The sequence below is a fragment of the Oenanthe melanoleuca genome, chromosome 12 (assembly GCF_029582105.1).
Source record: "Oenanthe melanoleuca isolate GR-GAL-2019-014 chromosome 12, OMel1.0, whole genome shotgun sequence".
NCBI classification, from domain to species: domain Eukaryota; kingdom Metazoa; phylum Chordata; class Aves; order Passeriformes; family Muscicapidae; genus Oenanthe; species Oenanthe melanoleuca.
The window spans coordinates 1,324,236-1,342,651 of record NC_079346.1 but is presented as its reverse complement, the minus strand read 5'-3'; the positions used below and the strand labels follow the sequence as shown (position 1 = coordinate 1,342,651).

Below are 18,416 nucleotides of genomic sequence, written 5' to 3'. Positions count from 1 at the left end.
AAATCCAGCAAGCAGCTCAAAGCACTGCTCAACTCATTTTCACAGGCAGGAAAGAAAAGGTATTTCAAGCCTAACAGAAAACATCCTAATTCACACCAAGATTGTGTGACAGAACTACAGGAAACACAAAGCTCTGAAATGACATCATGAAGGTAGAAGACAAGAGCAAACTCAGATAAAAGGCCACAGGAAAAAGTAGATCCTATGCAGAAAAAAAAAAAAATATTCAGGCTTTGTTACTTTCTATAAAAAACTTGTCAGAGCCTTCCCTGGAAGGAAAGCGCCTGTCAGAGTGAGCGAGAGGAGCTAAGAGCAGCAGATCTGAGTCAGGGGAACAAAAGCAGAGCAGAAAACTCAGCAGCCAGTCCCCAACAGTCTGGCACACAATAAAACACACCAGCAATCACAGCTTCGGTGAGAGACAGTGCAGGAGCTGCAGATGAGATGAACAGATGGAAAGACAAAGCCAATCAGGGATCAAAATGCACAGTTCCAGCAGAGACTCCCCACCAGTGTGCAGGCTGCAGTTCCACAACTAGGTCAAGAGATTTTCTCTACCCCTTAACTGCTGCCTTAAGTAAAGTTCTGAAGTGAGAAAGGATCCTAAGAAACCCCAAAAATCTTCTGAGCATGTACAGAAAATAAAGCAATGGATGACCATACAATATAAACAAATCAGATTTCAACATAAGATTTAACTGGGGTACAGAACAGGGCACTCCATGAAAATATATGGAAGGGAATAAAATAAAGTGATCTTCAAAATTACTGAGAGGTTAGGGATATATATATATGTGTGTGTGTGTACACACAATGCTGACAGATGGCAAAAACCCTTGCTAATTCCATTCAGTTTTCTTATCAACAGGAACCAATTTTCCCCCTTAATCTTAAGGGTTTCTCAATACTCAAACTAAATTTGTGATGGTGACAATAATATACTTCATCCACTAGAATTCCAGGACCACAGGTTTATGAAGGGATCAACTGAAAACTCGGGAGCAATCCCAAGGATTGTCTAGGCATGTGTAAGAAACACAGTGACTACTAAATAATCCATCCCTGGCAGCAAACACTGCACAGACACCCCCAACAAAAGGCTTCTCTCTCTGCCCCCTGCACTGCAATCATTCAGACACTGCCCCCCTGGCATATGTGCAGATAATCCCAGGCAGAAGATGCCAAATGCTGAGCACATTTTAGCTGGAGTGAGGGGAACACAGACTGGCCATTGTGCCCCAGTCTCCAGGGGATGAGCACAGCACCCTCACACAATATGTGGCCACCATTCCCAAGAAACAAGAGTTTAGGGAATACTTGATCTGACACCCCCATAAGAGCACAAAAAAGGCAAAGGTGTTTGATGCTGAAGATGATGCTCACTGCTCTGTAAAAGCAGATCTAACAGAACCTGCTGCTGTCAAGGGAAGGGCTGCAGAGCCTTGGCTGGAGTTGGGCTGAGCACAGAGGGAAGGGGAGCCCTGCTGAGCCAGGCTGAGGAGAACCACAGCAGCAGCTCTGGGTGCCCAGCTCTAGCTGTGCCACTTTGGCAAGGAGATTTGGATGTACTCAATGACCTGAATCCTCTGCCACATCCTGCTGGGGGACCTTTGATGAGTCATTTGTCCTCTGGCCCTCTCTTCTCCCGTCCTTCACTCATCTCCTTGCTGAAACCTCCTGATGTGGCCATAAAAGTAAAAAGCACAGTGCACTGAGTCTGCACCAGCCTCTGCTGACACAGATCAGGGCCCAGGCCTCTCTGGACTCCTGTTCAGAGCTCAGCTTCCCACTCTTATGTCCTGTTGGCCAAGAACCAACATCTGCTCTCCTGCCAGCCATCTGCACTAGAGCTGAACAGAGACAAACCCACTGAGAGCGTGATGCCAGCCATGGCTCTGGAACAGATACCAGGAAGGACAAGCTTTAGTTTTCAAATGGTTGTAAATTTTTTTCTTATTACACAGGCCATTCCTTCATTTTCCTCAAGAATATCTTCAGAATGACTGGAGTGTATATTAAAATTTTCAGACCAATTAAATTCAATAGTAAATGAAAAAATAGACAAGGCGCACACAGGTAAGAAACCTCACGTTCACTCTGAATTAAAATTACAAAAAGCTACAAAATTGGAATAAGAACATAAAGTATTTATTAAGGTAATGGAGACGTTAACAGGCAATATTGGGTTGTATTAAGATATAGAAAATTTAGACTGAATATTATACAATTGTCCTGATAAAGTGCTTTGATAAACACCATGTGAATGGAGGGAACACAGTCTAGTACCAGCATCATGGAAACAGCCTCAGATTTTAGCAACAAACAACACCAACTGAAGAGTTTGCTCTACTAATCCTTGTTTGAGAAAGAACACTCCAAGAGCACATTTCCAGCAGTGTCCCATGTCCCTGCACAGCCCAGGTGACTGCAGTGGGACACAGGGACAGGCAGGCTCAGGGCAGGGGGTTATTCTCATTCCTATATCCTCTCCCCAGCAGCACATCCCCCAGCAATTGTACCCCCCAGCCTGACAGAACCAAACCACCCTCGGAGGTGCAGGGAGGCAGCAGCACTGCTCTGGAGCCCTCAGCCACACAGGCACAGCCCCAGAGAACAAAGCCTCCTGCAGACACCCAGGTGAGCAGCAAACACAGCTCTGCAGCTGGCCCCTCACCTCCCACCCACCGTCTCCAGGAGACACTCTGGGATTCAGCAGACACAAAGGAAGTTTTGAGCAAGAGCAGCTCTGTGCTGTGTGCCTGATCAGAAGGGCTCTCACAGTCCCTGTGACTGACAAAGGGATTACCTGTCCACCAGCCCTGCCTCACCCAAACCCACACAGCACTGCCAGGAACACAGGGGGTTCCTTTGGGGGGCAAGAATGATCCTTTCAGCATCCCCTGCAACAGAAATCCGTGCTGAGCCACCACTGTCAGGGATGGAAACGGTACCAGCCTCAGAGCTGTTTTAGGATTTCCCTTGAGTGAAACAGCACAGAAGAGCTACTAACACCAAAATGAACTCAGTCCCAGCCAAAGCACACGTTCAGGATGGAAATGAAACTTCCCAGAGCTGACAGAGCCCTGCAAGGTGGACAATCATCTTAATTTTGCTTATTCTCTCAACCCACAGCTTGTGATGTGAACTGATAGCTGTTGGTCTGTTCTAGGACAAGCCACCAAAACCCCGAGATTTCCCCAGCTCTCAGACCGTCCCGCAGGCTCCCCCAGCACATGGAGCAGCATTGCACCGCCATCTCTTGGCAGGTGTTTAGATAACAACCTAACTGTACATGAAAAAATAGACATTAACATCACAAGCTATAAACAGAGAAACGTTTCTCTTACAAGCCAAACAAAAAAAAAAAAAAAAAAAAAAATTGCAAGTCTAGCCAAGGAGTCTATATTCACTTAACTTTTCTGACTCCCATTACTTATACTTAATGTTAGATACACTTTAAAAACCAAACAACTGAAAATTTAAATGTGGTCTAGCCCACTCCCTCCTCCAAAAAAATAAATAGTAAAAAAGAGAATTTACTTTTAAAGCTAGCTTATATAAGCAGCACATGACCACTATTCTGAATTCAAGATATTACCCACTTGATTAAAAGAGTATCAAATGACCATCAGATTTATGGGCAAAATGTTGCTCAAATTCTTGGTTCTTTCAAATATATAAAGTGACAAATAACATATCCTCAATAGCTGGGAGTCAGGTTTCTTTATTTTCTAAAACCCTTTGTCAAGCCTTTAGAAAAGGGGTTGTTTTTTGTTTTTTTTTTCTTAATCTAGCTCAGAGCTGTAAAACCTAAGAGCAAGTCCCTTAAATAATTTGGGGATTTAGTCCTAGTGAAATCCTGTAGCACTTGGGGGACTCCTATAAATTTTATTATCATTTCCATAACTATGTGCAAGTCATCAACTAAAATACACAACAAAATCTTGGCAGGCCCAATAGAGCTCATACCCTAAAGCAGAGGCTCAGGGCAGTGGATTTTAAGGAGACAGCAGCCAGAATGCAGCTAAACAACAGCTCCTACAGAGCACAAGCCCAGCACCAGGGTCATTTACCACAATTCCATCTGAGTGAACAGAAACAATTTGCAGCAGTTCAACATTGAGCCCATCAAATGTAATAACAGAATGACACCAGCCAGATCTGTAAAAAACCAGCCAGAATTATGAAGTTGCAAACACTGGGAGATAAACAAGGTCACTGACTACCTCCTTGAGATGCAGCTATATGGATTTGACCTTTCTGTAAAAAGTGGTAATTTCAGTGCAAATAACCTTTCAGTTCCAAGGGAAAGGGGAGTAAGTCATGTCTCCTGCCCTGGCACTGTATGATGAGACTCCCAGCCCTAATTTAAAGGTCACCAACAATCCTTTGAAAGCAAGATTGCTTTTCACTTTGTGCACATTTCCTGTAATGTGGTCAGAGCTGGCCAGCCCATGAGGGCAAAGGCACAGCTGCCTGGCCAAGCAGGGCTCAGCACCTCCCTGGACACAGCAGCATCACAGCACAGCAACCAGTGAGTCAAACGCTGGCACAAAGGATTACCTGGCTCATCTGTATTACAGGAGTTCACTCTGGAACAGGGAGAGGAACTAAAGACCTTGCTTTAAACCCAGCTAATGCTGCATTAAAATCACAGCTCCAGATGTTTTCCAAAGAGGAGCAGCATTCACCACCCCTGCCTGCTCAGCACTTTGGGGTGGGGCTGGATGCAAAGGATGTGCTGATGGAGGTCAGAGCAGCACTAATGACTCAGGGGTGTATTCCTAAAAACTTCATTTCCCACCTGGAGCCTGCCCAAAAATCCCCCTGGGAGGCTCCCACTGGTGGTTTTGGGTCTGATCTGGAAGCTCAGGAGCAGCTGCTGTGAGTGCTGGCACTGAGTGAGCCTTGCACATGCTGGAGGACAGATCCCATTTCCCTGGCTCCAGCTGGCTGCTCTGCACTGGGAGCACTCCCAGGACTGAGAGGTTTCCACAGAACCCCAGAATGGCTCCATCCATGGCAGGGACACCTCCCACTGTCCCAGCCCCAGTGCCCAGCCTGGCCTTGGCACTGCCAGGGATCCAGGGCAGCCACAGCTGCTCTGGGCCTGCCCAGCAAGAATTCCTTCCTCATGTCTAATCTAAACCTACTCTGTCAGTTCACAGCCACACAAAACCAGTGTTGCATAGAACATGAAGATTAAAATGGAGGGATTACATGAAAATTAATAGTCCTGAAGGGCAATTAATTTTGAAGAAACTGAAATACTACATAAACTAACTTTATTTTTTTTTCTTCTTAAATTTTCTTTGAGAAGGAACATTTAGCATTTAAGCATTATGCCTTTGAGATAAACTGCAGTTTTGTGCTGTAACCTTTAAATACATCTCTCAGTCCTGTGCAAAATGCTTTATTAATTGCTCTGGATATACACACACACACTCATAAATTTGTTTGGGTAATTTGATGAGAGGAATTGATTTACTATCACAGTGAAATACTACATTAAACACACAATTCACTCTTTATACTTCTCCTTCCCCCTTAAAAGCATCCTATCTGACAGCAGGCCACACTGAATGATTACTCTGTAATCATTAAGGGATTTATTTAACCACAGCACACACAGTTAACATTAATCTATATTCCTATTCTAATTTCACCTTTGTTTTCTGTTGTCCTACCAACAAGGAGAAATTATGGATTTCATTTAAACCCAAGTACAATTAAGGAACAGCAAGACAAGATAAGGGACATTTTTACTGTCAAAACATATCTTTTTTCAACAATTCAAATGAGGAAAAAAATGCAACATGAAATGTTTTTGAAAGCATAAACAGTACAGAATCACCACTATGAAAAAGTCGTAATATACTAAGCAAATGTTGTTTGTGGGAAAAAATAATCAAATCCTAACCCATTTTTATTACTGTTAAATCATTTAATAAAGGAAAGGCTCAGACCAAGATGCTACATGAGATGAGAACTAGAAGAACTTTTTCCATGATCCATCACACCTGACCCAACATTTGCTCAAGTGATTATTCCTGACTCAACCCTCTATTATTCACAAAGCACTACAATTTTCCATGACCCTTGCTCCTGTGCATTTTCAGATGACTTGCATTCCTTCTTGAGAGACATTAACCAGCAAAATTAAATACTTAAAACTGGCAGCAAACCACCAAAAAGAACCACTCCAACCTGAGTATTCACAGGCACTAGGCCACTCTAGTGATGAGAAATCAAGAATAGGAAACTAAATTATTTATTTTTAAAAGAAAGCTAAAAAACATAAGAAATTTTCATTACACCCTGCTTTATGAGGTATAGAGATGAGACCTGAGGAAATAAATGAAGGATTTCGTTTTTCTGAGAGCTTCAATCAGTACAGTCCTTTGGGGTAAATGGAGATGACAACACTGTGTGAAATGTGTAAATCCACAGCCCGAGGGGGCAGTGATACACAGAGAACCCCCAGGTGCACACCTGGCATTTCTGTGACCCAGTTACCTTCAGCACACATGGCAAAGCCACATCTCAAAGGCAGACAAGGTGTGCTTGGGGGAATATCCTGAATAATGAAAACAGGAGAGAACTGCAGACCCTGGCACTGCAAACCTCTCCTGCCAGTGTGCAGGCTAAGGAAACCCCAAAATAAACATTAAATCCCCCCAAGCCAGCTCTGAGAGCAGTGAGGCTGTGAGCAGCAGCACTCCCACAGCCAGCCAGGGTGTCACTGTGTCACTGCCAGCTCACAGGGGGCTGCAGCATCACCTCCATCAGCTGAGTGTCCCACAGCACACCGTGTCACCCACACTGACCCTGGCACAGCCACCTGTGGGCCAGGGAAAGCCCTCTCTGGGTGCTTTAATCAGAGGGGAAAGCACCTGTGGTTGGTCAGGTGTTTGTGGCTGGCTCTGAGGCACAGGAGCACATTGCAGCTGTGCAGGGGTCACCTGGGGGGTCTGCAGACACTGGAAGCACAGCCTGGTAAAAAGGCAGAAGCCACCAGGTCACACTAACCCCAGCACAGGAGCTGCACAACACATTCTGGGGAGGCAGGACAGCAGATCCCTGGGGATTCTCTCTCAGCTCCATTGACTCTGGCAGAACGTGCAGTTCTGCCTCTGGCAGGCAGCAGCACCAGTGAAACCACCAAGCACAGCTTGCAGCAGAGGTTTGCTGAGCCTCTGATCACTGATACAGCCACTAAACACCCCTGGAACTGCCCATTACTTATGTAGCCCATGAAATACTCCAGTGGTGTGCAGATACATCTCCCTCACCCAGACGGAAATGCCAGAGGTCACTGATGTCAGATGAAGTTTGTTCCTACAAGGCAGATGGGGAGCACAGAAGGAATTTGATGTGCACTTCAAAGGGAAGAAATTTGTCCAGTCTGGGAGAAAACTGTCTCACTTGGTAATGAGTTTCTTTTGAAGAAATACTGTTACACAGAAGTCTGTTTAACTGAAAGGCTGTTCTGTGGCTTTCTCTACCAACAAAAACAGAATAATACACTCAGAAAAGGGAACAAAACATCAGCACAGTTTTAGCCAGGAGATGACTGGTCCATCTAGCTTTAGTGGCACACTTGCTGCTGCCAGGCCAATAGTAGGAGTGAATTTAATTACTTGAAATACATCAATAAATAATATTTTTTACAAAACTACATTACTATTAGCGAGGAACCCATTTGCATGGGGAGAGCTGAATTGTTCTCATGACTCTAACTTCTTTGCTTACATCCAAGGATGTGACAACACACTGAGTTATAAAACTTTTGTTACTCATCTCAAAGTCAAGACTCTGTGAGTGCCAGTGTATTGGCAAAGAGATTTATGGTTCCTGTTACCCAATCGATGCTGCAGGAGCAGCACAGGGAAGGGATGAAATGCAGACCCTGTGATAACCCAGAGCTCAACCACTGCTTAGCTTCTTTCATGTGCCCCTGCGTCAGTTTTCTTATCTGTACAAGAAAGGAAACAAAGTTAATCTCTCTCTGCAAAAGCACTTGGAGATATTTTGATAAACGGCGTTATTCAAACACCGCATTTTCCAAGGTCAGCCCTCTCTGCGCAGCTAAGGCACGCTTAAATAAACCGATCTTCAACTTCTCCTTCTCGGGATCTGCAAAGATCATTAGCAGAGCTCCGGCTGCAGCTGCGCTTCTCGGGAAGGTTTGGGCAGCTCGTTAGCTCACAGCAGGAGCCCGGGCTGGGAATGACCCTCCCAGGGCTGCTCCAGCAGCCACAACCCCAAACCCGGGCCGGAGGGCACGGGGGGCTGCACAGCCCGGGGATACAGACGGACCGAGCTGTGCATGGCCAAGCCGAGCGATCAGCGTTAATGTGCTTATTGCATTTTAATCAGAGGGGAACGCACCTGTGCTCGGTCAGGTGTTTGTGGCTGGCTCGGAGGCACAGGAGCACATGATAAAACATAAAATAACTGCAGACTGCTCTGAGAATGGTTTAAAAGTGGGAAACACAGAAGATGTGGCAGACTGCTGAGGACAGGTGGGTGAGCTGCAGTCATCACCTCTGTGGCAGAGATCTCATACTGACAAAAAATAAAATCTCCATACCTGGTATCTCCACAACACTTCAGAGCAGGCACTACTATGACACATCAGATTGCTCCTATCTGGCCTAAATGCTCTGCAGTGCATTTATATCCTACTATTTCACTAATAAAAAACAAACAGCAAGTGTTATAATAAATCCAAGCACCTTCTCACACTATTCACACTTTTTAGTATGTGGTTGTTTGCCATGAACACACCTGAACAAAACCCTGCCAGGACATGGTTTTATCTCACCTGCCCAGCCAACTACCTCAGTGTGGGGACACCAACCTGAGCTTGTCCAGCCTTGGAACATTGTCACTTGGCTCCACTTAACAGGATATTGACTTTTTATACTTCACTCTCTGCAAATCAATATTCTAATAGACACAAAACAGACCGGCAGAAGGACCCTGATGGAGGTGATGATCCATAAATGAAAGTCAAATCAAAGGAAAAGTTAAACCTGACATGAAAAGAAGAGCAGCACAAAGAGAAGAGTCTTTAAATAAGGGAACTTTTAAAAAAAGTACCTAAGATTAACTACAGGAGGAAGGAGACACAGCCTAAAGCAGGCACAGATAAGGCAGTTAAAACTCTCAGCTAGGGAATGACAGACTGAAGTCCCTTTGGAATGTCTGTGCTCAGCCAGGATTTAAGAAACCCTTCAGGAGGTATCTCAGTACATCACACAGGAAATGTGCTACCTTTTAATGTAAAATAGCAACTTTCAATATCTGAATAGGCTATTCAGAACAAAGTCAGAAAACATGTGCAATGTAACATAAAACACTTAAAAGGGATTACTTGACTCTTTCAGAGATTGGTTCCATAGGAAACCAGGAAGCCAGAGGGAGCCTCCAAAGAGGCTCCTGATCAGTCTCCCTGGGAGAGCCCTGAAACCAGGACCCTTTGGGGCCAAAATCAGCCCAAGGAAGGCACAGCTGAGCTAAAGGAGAACTGGCAACACTCCCAGCTGGAGAAAGGGTTGCACCAGGTCCCCCGGAGCACTGATGGTGACATCAGAAACACATGGAATTCTCGTGTTTATCACCTGGGATGCTTCAGCTTCCACCACACCAAAGTTAGAAAAGGTTTCTTTGATTCCTAGGCCTTTTGCCTACCAGAAAACTTTCCTGTCTTTCTGTCCAGTTTCCTCTAGCCTAGGGTTGTACCAAGGTTTCTGAGCACATCTCCATTAACTGCAGTTGCTGAGTCACAGGCTCACTTCCCCTGGGCCCACCACCTGGTACAGCACACAGCCTCAGCCACCAAAATTCAGTGGAGTGAGGTGAAGTCAAACTCACAGTTCAGGCAGAGCTAACCTTCCAAATTCCAATTTTCACGAGAATATTAAGTATTCCAAAGGAGTGCAGAGAGAGATCACAAAAATGATTTATGAGCAGAAAGCATTATTTATACAAGGGAAACCCAATAGCTTAATACATGCAAGGTAACAAAAAGGACTTGCAGTCTCATCCCAGAGACTACAAAACAAACTCCCAGCTGCACCAGGTACCTCAGACCAGCATCACAAAGTTCCCCTCCAATTCACTCTTCCAGCTCCATTTTAAGCTGTTCTTCCACAACAATATAACATAAAAAATGAAAACAAGCTTTCACCCACCCTGCACCTCTCAGCAATTAACCCCATTCATAGTCCAATACAACAGAGCCCTAGGTGAGATGAGGAGGAGAAAAACACTGGATTTTTCATAACCTTTTGCAGATTCCCAAATCCCTCTCCCATACATACAAGCAATCTGTTTCTTCCACAACTACATCACTACAACCATTTCAAAACGGCAGAGAATTCCATCTGGTACCATGGATCAGCAGCCAAACTACAGTGTCTTTATCTAAAGGTCAACGTGGCAATAACAGAAAGCCCCAAACAGAATATTTTAATATCACCAATCACTCAGCATTTCAGCAGCTCTGATAAAACTGATCTGCCTCCCCCACACTGTGAGGGACTCCCAGGGTGAGAGCAGCCACCCCAAGGAGGGAGGGCTTGGAGGCACCAGGAGCAGCTGAGGCTGGACAAACCCAGAACAACAGGCTGTGTTTAAACCTTTCCACTATGTCCACTCTGAGCAGCAATGAAGCACCAATGCCACAAGTTCATATTGATGGAAGTCTTGCCCAAAATTAGGCAAGCCAGATATTGGGAAACACTGACCTCCAGAACTGCCTCTTCCACACCTCCCCTTCTATTACAGTCCCAATGCAATAAACAATCCTCTCAATTATCCAACAAACAGCGCTTTTGTTATCTCCATACCAACTCTCTATCCCCAATATCCCCCATAAAAACAGATTTCACTGTCCAAACTTACCAGCAACTGCGCTGCTATGGCTTAGCTCCTTTTCCCAGGCAGGAGAAAGAAGACAAGAAAAGGTGATGACTCTTTCCACTTCCTGAATGCTACAGAAAGTGGGACCATCCCAGGAAAAAGAATCCACAAGTAATAGCTCCCTGAGGGAGCACAGAGCACACTCCAAAAACTCCTAACTCCCAGCTCTGAGGGGGAGCTTATTTGTGGGTGTGCTAATTGAGTTCCAAATGGAAACACCTGGCTCAAGCTAACGGACAAAGCAGGTGAAATGATGTAACAGCTTTGTTAACCTCGAACCCAAAACACCTGAGCCAGGGATAAATACAAAAGTTAATGGAGCCCCCAGTATGGGAACACAAGCCTGGCTTTGTTTTCCCAAGACTCGGGGCAGTTTCTAGTTCAGAAAGAGATCGTGTGAGATGCTTTAGAAGAATGTCAGATATTGCACGTGCAGGACTTCCCTGAGCCAGGTTCAGATGAGAGATTGGGAATAAATTCTTGGCTGGGAGGGCAGGCAGCCCTGGCACAGGTGCCCAGAGCAGCTGTGGCTGCCCCTGGATCCTGGCAGTGTCCCAGGCCAGGCTGGACCCTGGGGCTGGAGCACCTGGGACAGTGGGAGGTGTCCCTGGATGGGGTTGAACGTCCCTTCCAGCTCAAACCAGTCTGTGATCCCAAACCACAACTTGTTCCCGTGGATTCCACTCCCACCATCCAGAAGACTGATTTGGCTGGGTGATGTCCTGCCAAAAGCCACGGCCATGGCTTTTCCCATGCCCAGCACAGGAGCGTGTGGCGCCGCCTCTCCTGCAGAGGGCTCAGAGTCCCTCAAATCATCAAACACATTAACTTGTTTAAAAAAAAGAAAAATGGTTTTATAGAGAATAAAGAGACTTAGCCGAATTAAGTATAATCAAAATAAGCGATAATTTATTTCGTGAAGGGGATACTGTCCACGACAGCCACAATCCCGAAGGACAACACCGAGCCCGGGATCGGCGCTGGGTGAGCACACTCTGATCTGAACTCTACTGCTCCGGGTCCCCCAGTGCTCACAAAACCTTGGCCAGCCCGGTTTTATGCAGTTTTTCTAGCCCGGAGCAGAGGTCTTTGTCTTCTTCCGTCGTTCTGCATATTCACGCGGTTTTCTTTTTCTGCTTGGGCTGGACGAAACCGTGTTCTGGGAGACGATGAATTCTGATGAAGGCAGGTTGTGGTTTACAGTAAGGCGGAATTGAGATGTAACTTGCAGCTCTTGCTTTACGGGAAGCTGGCATTCAGATGTATTTTTCCCGATGGCTCTGGTTACCTTAATCGTGGATTTGGGTGTTCCCTGGACAGTTCCCGAAAGATCCATCTTGACGCGGCCACGGCTATTTAATTGTTAATCCGGGCTGCCCTGCTTTTGTTGGATGTTATAATACTGTGATGAAGCAATCTGTTCTCTTTTTGGTTTCTGATTTTTCTTTATTATTTTATTCATACAAACACTGCTTATTCTGTATTATTTTACAACTTTACACAAATTACATTATATCATATATTACAAGGGAAAAAAAAAAACCCAGAAAGAAACAAAAGCAAACTCGAACACCTCAGAATAAGCAAGGATTGACAGCCAGGTGGAGAATTACAACAACTCAGTGGTTTGCGATTAACACTGATTATTGATGGGAGCGCTTCACACGCGCGATTTGGAGGCGCAGCCTCGGGTAGGGAGGGACGGACCGGAGGTGTTCCCGCCGCATTGCCCCGTACTCTGCCAAGAGCAGCGGCATCCCCGGGCGGAGAGGGACCGGGACCGGGCCGGGCCGGGGCGGGACGGGGCCGAGGTGTGACCGGACCGGGGCGGGACCGGGCCGAGGCGGGATCGAGGTGTAACCGGACCGGGGCGGGGCGGGACCGGACCGGGGCGGGATCGAGGTGTGAGCGGGCTGAGGCAGGCCCGAGGTGTGACCGGACGGGACCGGACCGGGCTGAGGCGGGCCCGAGGTGTGACCGGACCGGAGCGGGCTGAGGCAGGCCCGAGGTGTGACCGGGCCGGGACCGGACCGGGCCGAGGCGGGACCGAGGTGTGACCGAACCGGCCCGGGCTGAGGCGGGCCCGAGGTGTGACCGGACCGGACCGGGCCGAGGCGGGCCCGAGGTGTGACCGGGCCGGGGCCGGGGCGCGGCTCCCTCACAGCTCCGCCCCGCTGAGGGAGGGCTGGCGCAGCGCGGTGCCGCCCCCTAGCGGCGCTGTCAGTCACCGCCCCGCCCAATCAGCGAGCGGCGCCGCCGCGCGCAGCCAATGAGCGCTGTGGGGCGGGGGCGGCGCGCGGCCATGGCGGAGCTGAGCGGCGGCACCGAGCCCGTGCCCGTGGCGCTGTGGCCGCCCGGGGAGGCCCCGCCGGTGTTCCAGGTACCGGGGTGCGGTTATCTCTCTCTGCAGGGACACCTTCCTTTGCAGGGACACGTCCCTCTGCAGGGACACCTTCCCCTGCAGGTCCCTCCAGCCGGGCCTTGGACACCGCCACAGCTTCTCCGGCCTCCCTGTGCCGGGGCCTCCCCATCCTCACAGGGGAGGATTTATCCCTGATATCTAATATAAATCTGCTGTCTTTTGGGTTGTATCTGTTCCTACTTGTCCTGTTAGTCCAGGATGCGTAGGAATTTGCTTCAGTGGTATTAGAGGGTCTTTACAAACCAGGTTGGAGCAGCTTCTAATACGCCTGTAGGTTTGATCCCTGTAGACCCAAATCTCCCTGAATTGCGTGGTGTGCTCTGTTTTATTGAAATGGGAAAGGTTGTGGTGGCTTAAGAACATTAAACTTTGAGAAGCTAGTGCTTATTAAAGAAACTTGCAAATGCACTGTCATCTTTCACAACACCCAGAACTTGCCAGGTACAAGTTGCTATGAAATGCAGTATTTAGTGATAGCACATCCTCCAGGCTTCTAAATAAAGCTGAATGCTGAGAAGGGAGTGAAAATATACCCGTGGCTGTCCTTTTATCTTGGTTTCCAAATGTAGCACTTTCCATCAGGTTTTGTTTTGCAACATTCCGTGGTTCTATAACCATTCACCTGCTGGGGGCATCAGTGTAATTTTGGGAGACTGGTTTTCTACCAGAATTAGGAGGAAGTGTGAATGCAACAAGTTAAAAACATAAATTAATATATCTTCATTTTTAAAATAATTGTGTATTTGAAATTCTGTGGCTCAAAAGACCTATAGATTAACCTTAGAAGTAACTTATTGAGCATTTTGAAGTGTGTGGAGAATTATTTTAAGAATGTCTGGATAATTCTGCAAATAAATACATCCATAAATAAGTACGTTTGGTATCTCTAGAAATGAAAATAGTGCATAGTAGAGCAGATCTAATGAGCTGATTTTTTCTGCTAAGCATTTTTTGTGGCCAGGGGGCTGTTTTTAGAAATTGAGACACAAGACTATCAGTTGGTTTTTGGTCTGTATGGAATATCTGATTTATATGCTTTTAAACAAAGTTTGAGTTGGAAGTTTACAGCAAAGTGTTCATGATTTGAGTTCTGGATCATTTCTAGACACGTGGTTTAGAATTCTGGTTGCAGGCAGTGCTGCTGGCAGGCTCTGACTGCTGCTGTCCCTGCAGTACAGCCCCGAGAGCGTGGCCGGCGCAGACGGAGAGCTGGAGCCCAACGCCGTGACCTTCCCGGGCTGCTCCTGCCTGTCCCGCGGCCACAGCTACAGCGGCCGGTGCCTCAGGCTGCCCGAGCAGCAGGAGCAGCCCTTCTCCAGCCCCGTGTTTGAGTGCAACAGCCTGTGCTGCTGCGGGGAGCGCTGCCAGAACAGGCTGGTGCAGCGCGGGCTGCAGCTGCGGCTGCAGGTGTTCCGCACCCGCAGGAAGGGCTGGGGAGTGCGGGCGCTGGAGCCCATCCCCCGGGGCAGCTTCGTCTGTGAGTATGCTGGGGAGGTGCTGGGCTTTGCTGAGGCTCAGAGGAGGATCCAGGCCCAGGCTCCACAGGAGCCAAACTACATCATAGCAGTGAGGGAGCACCTGCACGACGGGCGAGTCATGGAGACCTTCGTGGATCCCACGCGCATCGGGAACGTGGGCAGGTTCCTGAACCACTCCTGTGAGCCCAACCTGTTCATGGTGCCTGTCAGAGTTGACTCCATGGTGCCCAAACTGGCACTTTTTGCAGCCACTGATATTTCTGCTGGAGAGGAACTTTCATATGATTACTCTGGAAGATCCCATAATGTACCAGCAGCTGGCAGAGAACACAAAGCTGTGGAGGAAGAGAACAGCCTGAGAAAACCTTGCTACTGTGGTTCCCGCACGTGTGCTGCCTTCTTACCTTGGGACAGCTCCCTCTTCTCCACACCAGCTACTTCTCCATAGCCTTTCAACACTTAAATATTATTTTCTCTAGCAGTTAAATCAAACTCTTTATGTTCCAACAAGTAAGCACATGTGGGTTTGAGGAGCAGCAAAGAGACATGGTTTTGAGAATTAATTCTGTGCAAAACCTTTTTCAGGGGCTTTTCAAGGTGGACAGTTCAAGGGGTTATTGGAGCTTTGAGATGTTTCAAAATCAGTGACTAAGCCAGGCCTGGTGTTTCTGTCTGGTTTTCCTCTGACAGCTTGGTGTATGTTAAAGCAGCTCTCAGTTTGTACCCTGCAGAAAGAATTTGTACCTTTGGCACTTGTACGTGGACAGGACATGGGATAACAGCAAGAAAAGTCACTGACAGTGGCACAAGACATTGAGAAATTACACTTGCAAGAAAGGTATTAGTTTTCTTAAAACCCATTAAATTATTTGTTTTAAATTACATGCTGTATTTTTTTTTCTTCCACAAAGCATAGTAACTACTAATTATTGATGTAAAAGGAAAGAGTAGCTTTAGTACTTTGTGTGTTCCTTCTCCAGTTGCATGCCCAAAGCAGCTGTGACTGGCTGGCTGTTTCACTCCCATTGAGCTGTGTGGAAGCTGTGCAGGACAGCAGTCTCTGAGGAGCACATCTCATCTTTTTTCATCACCTCAGCCTCGAGGCAGCTCCCATCAGATCTCTGCAGTCACAGCAAGCAGCACATCTGTTACTCCCCAGCACTGTCAGTACATGCTTAGAAAGCAAATCCAGCCCCTGCAGCATGAACAGGATGATGCTGACAGCTGACTGAAAGTAGAAATCCAGGAGTGCATCTGAAAACAACAGATTTGTGTTTTTGTGCTGAACAGATGCACAAGGGAACAGCTGCTAACTGATCCATGTTTTCACTACTCCAGGACCAGGCAGCCTTAAGCAAGGCCTGGCCTTTCCCAGCACAGGGAGAAGGTCATTCCATCTTCTTTGCATCATCTTGTCCAGCTGTAACAGCTGTGCAGAGTTTTCTGAGCTCCTCCTTCCACCAGGGATGCACTGCCAGATGGGCACATTCTGTAACTGCACCTTCCTTCCCTTCCTTTCTGCAGAGATCAAATTCAGGCAGCTTCACATGGGCTGGTTTTGGTGTTTAAGATGGATAAACTGCAATGCAGTTTTTTATTCATGTCACACTGCCATCAGCAGCACAAAGCCTCAGTTATTTGCTCTGGACAGTTTGATCTTTACCTGTTTCCATACCCTTTGACAGAACACAGACAAGGGAGTACATCTCATGGGGATCAGCTGTTCTGCAGGCAGTCAGTAACTTGATTTTTACATTCCAGACAACTTTGATTTGGACCTGAAAGATTGGTGCCACTGAAGGACTGAGCTGTCACTCCCAGCTCAGTGTGCTCTTTCACAAGGAATCCAGGCAAACAGCTAAAAACTGGGAGCTCTCTGTAATCCTGTCTGATCATCAGTATTTCAATATTCATTGGGAGATTTAGTTTCCTGTTGAAATATGATCAGAATAATTCAAGGATGCAGCTCTGAACAAATTGAAGGTCCCCTGATCTGGGTAGGGGAGTTGGAAAGATGAGCTTTAAGGTCCCTTCCAACCCAAACCACTCTGATGAACCTGATACTGACCTGGGATAAAGGACATTTTGCTATTTACTAAACAAAATCCTTCTTGTTGTTTACCTTTGCTTCCTTGATAAGATGCAGTGTTAGCCTCTCCCATTTAAGTGCCTTCCTGCTGCTGTTGGGGTTTACACAAGGCTGTGGGTTTATGTTTAGATAAACATTAGCACGTGATTTCTCTTAGGGTTAATCATTAAACATCATTTCTGGCACAGAAACCCCAAAGGATTTCAGCTGCTTGTCACAAGTAGTTTAAAGTAGTTTGCAGGCTGAGTGGACATTAACTTTACTCCTTGCTTCAATGAGGGTTCTTGCTGCTACAGCACAGAAGCTCCCTGGATCCCACACCTTGGAATGCACGGGATTCCAGAGCACAGCCTGGACTGCAAGGTCTCTTTGTAGAGGAGAGTTTATCTGGTTTTCTCCAAGAAAAGGCATCATGCCAGCCACTTTCAGGCCACAGGGCTGGGAGCAGATGATCCAATCCACTTCCTCTTTCCCTCCTGAGAAAAGTTTCAAGATTAGTGTTACAGCATCTGCACTCTTCATTTTCAGGATGACAGCACGGATTGTTACCTTCCTGTTATGAATATGCACTTGGCATGATTTTGAGTAGTTAAGGAAGTGCAAGATGAAAAAAAATCCAGGCACCTTGAGCAGTATCTGGTCCTTGATCAGAGCCTTACAGCAGGAGCACAGCTGAGCCCTCAGTCCCTGCAATCTGACCCCTCAGCCCACGCCACTGCTCCTGGGAGTGACCCAATCCCAGTTATCTGCTGAGAGCAAACTTCCAGCACACCACAGGAACAGTGCTGGGCTGCTCAAAACAGCCTTGCAAAAACCAAGTCATTGCTAATTGAGTTCTAAACCATCCTGACAGTATTTAATGGCCTTGTTCCATACAGCTCGTGCACTATACTCCACCATGCCTTGGCACTGCAGCTGCCTGGGGGAGTGGACCAAAATCCTACTAAAAAAATTCCCTGTCAAGGAAATGGAAAAGAAATAGTTGTATCCCTTTGTTGGATCTGCTGAATTTCTGTTCACTTTCCCCTTCAGGCTCCTTTCAGCTTCAGAGCCCCAGTCTGCCCCTTACAGCTCAGTGTGTTCTTCCACAATGAATCCAGTCAGAGCTCCACAGGCTCTGAGCCTCCTCTCATCCTTTCTGAGTGCAGGATTAATTATCAATATCTCAATACTGTGCAATGTCATGCTGTGTCCTGGAATAGATTTTTCTGCTTGCTGAGCTTACCTGGACCCCACTGGAGGCTGGTGTTTGGTGAAGGACTCTGCAGGCATTCTCCTGTGTCATCTTTTCAATATGAAAGCAGTGCAGAAGGAGCTGGCAGGTGATGGATTTGCATTGAACTCAAACCCAATGTTCTACAGCAAAGACAACGCTGGCAAGGACCAGCATCAGTGCCAAGGCTCTTGTTAATCCACTCTTACATTCAGATCCCAAAATGAGGTTGCTTTCAATTATTCCCATTTTCCTTCTCACTTGCTAAAATTCCTCTCCTTTAGT

The 18,416-nt window shown here is 46.9% G+C and overlaps 1 protein-coding gene across 1 annotated transcript; it reads left to right on the top strand.

The window, feature by feature from the left end:
- The first annotated feature begins 13,206 nt into the window (after positions 1-13,206).
- LOC130258345 (histone-lysine N-methyltransferase SETMAR) lies at positions 13,207-15,711 on the top strand. Its single transcript, XM_056501623.1, has 2 exons — positions 13,207-13,309; positions 14,525-15,711. The coding sequence occupies exons 1-2, from the start codon at positions 13,232-13,234 to the stop codon at positions 15,275-15,277; spliced, it is 831 nt and encodes a 276-aa protein (XP_056357598.1). The 5' UTR covers positions 13,207-13,231; the 3' UTR covers positions 15,278-15,711.
- Positions 15,712-18,416: the final 2,705 nt, after the last annotated feature.

Bases quoted from the DNA above. Each gene is read 5' to 3' on its own strand.
- LOC130258345 (XM_056501623.1), top strand. From the start codon at position 13,232: ATGGCGGAGCTGAGCGGCGGCACCGAGCCCGTGCCCGTGGCGCTGTGG. The intron at 13,310-14,524 runs GTACCGGGGTGC...CTGTCCCTGCAG, and splicing joins AGGCCCCGCCGGTGTTCCAG to TACAGCCCCGAGAGCGTGGC.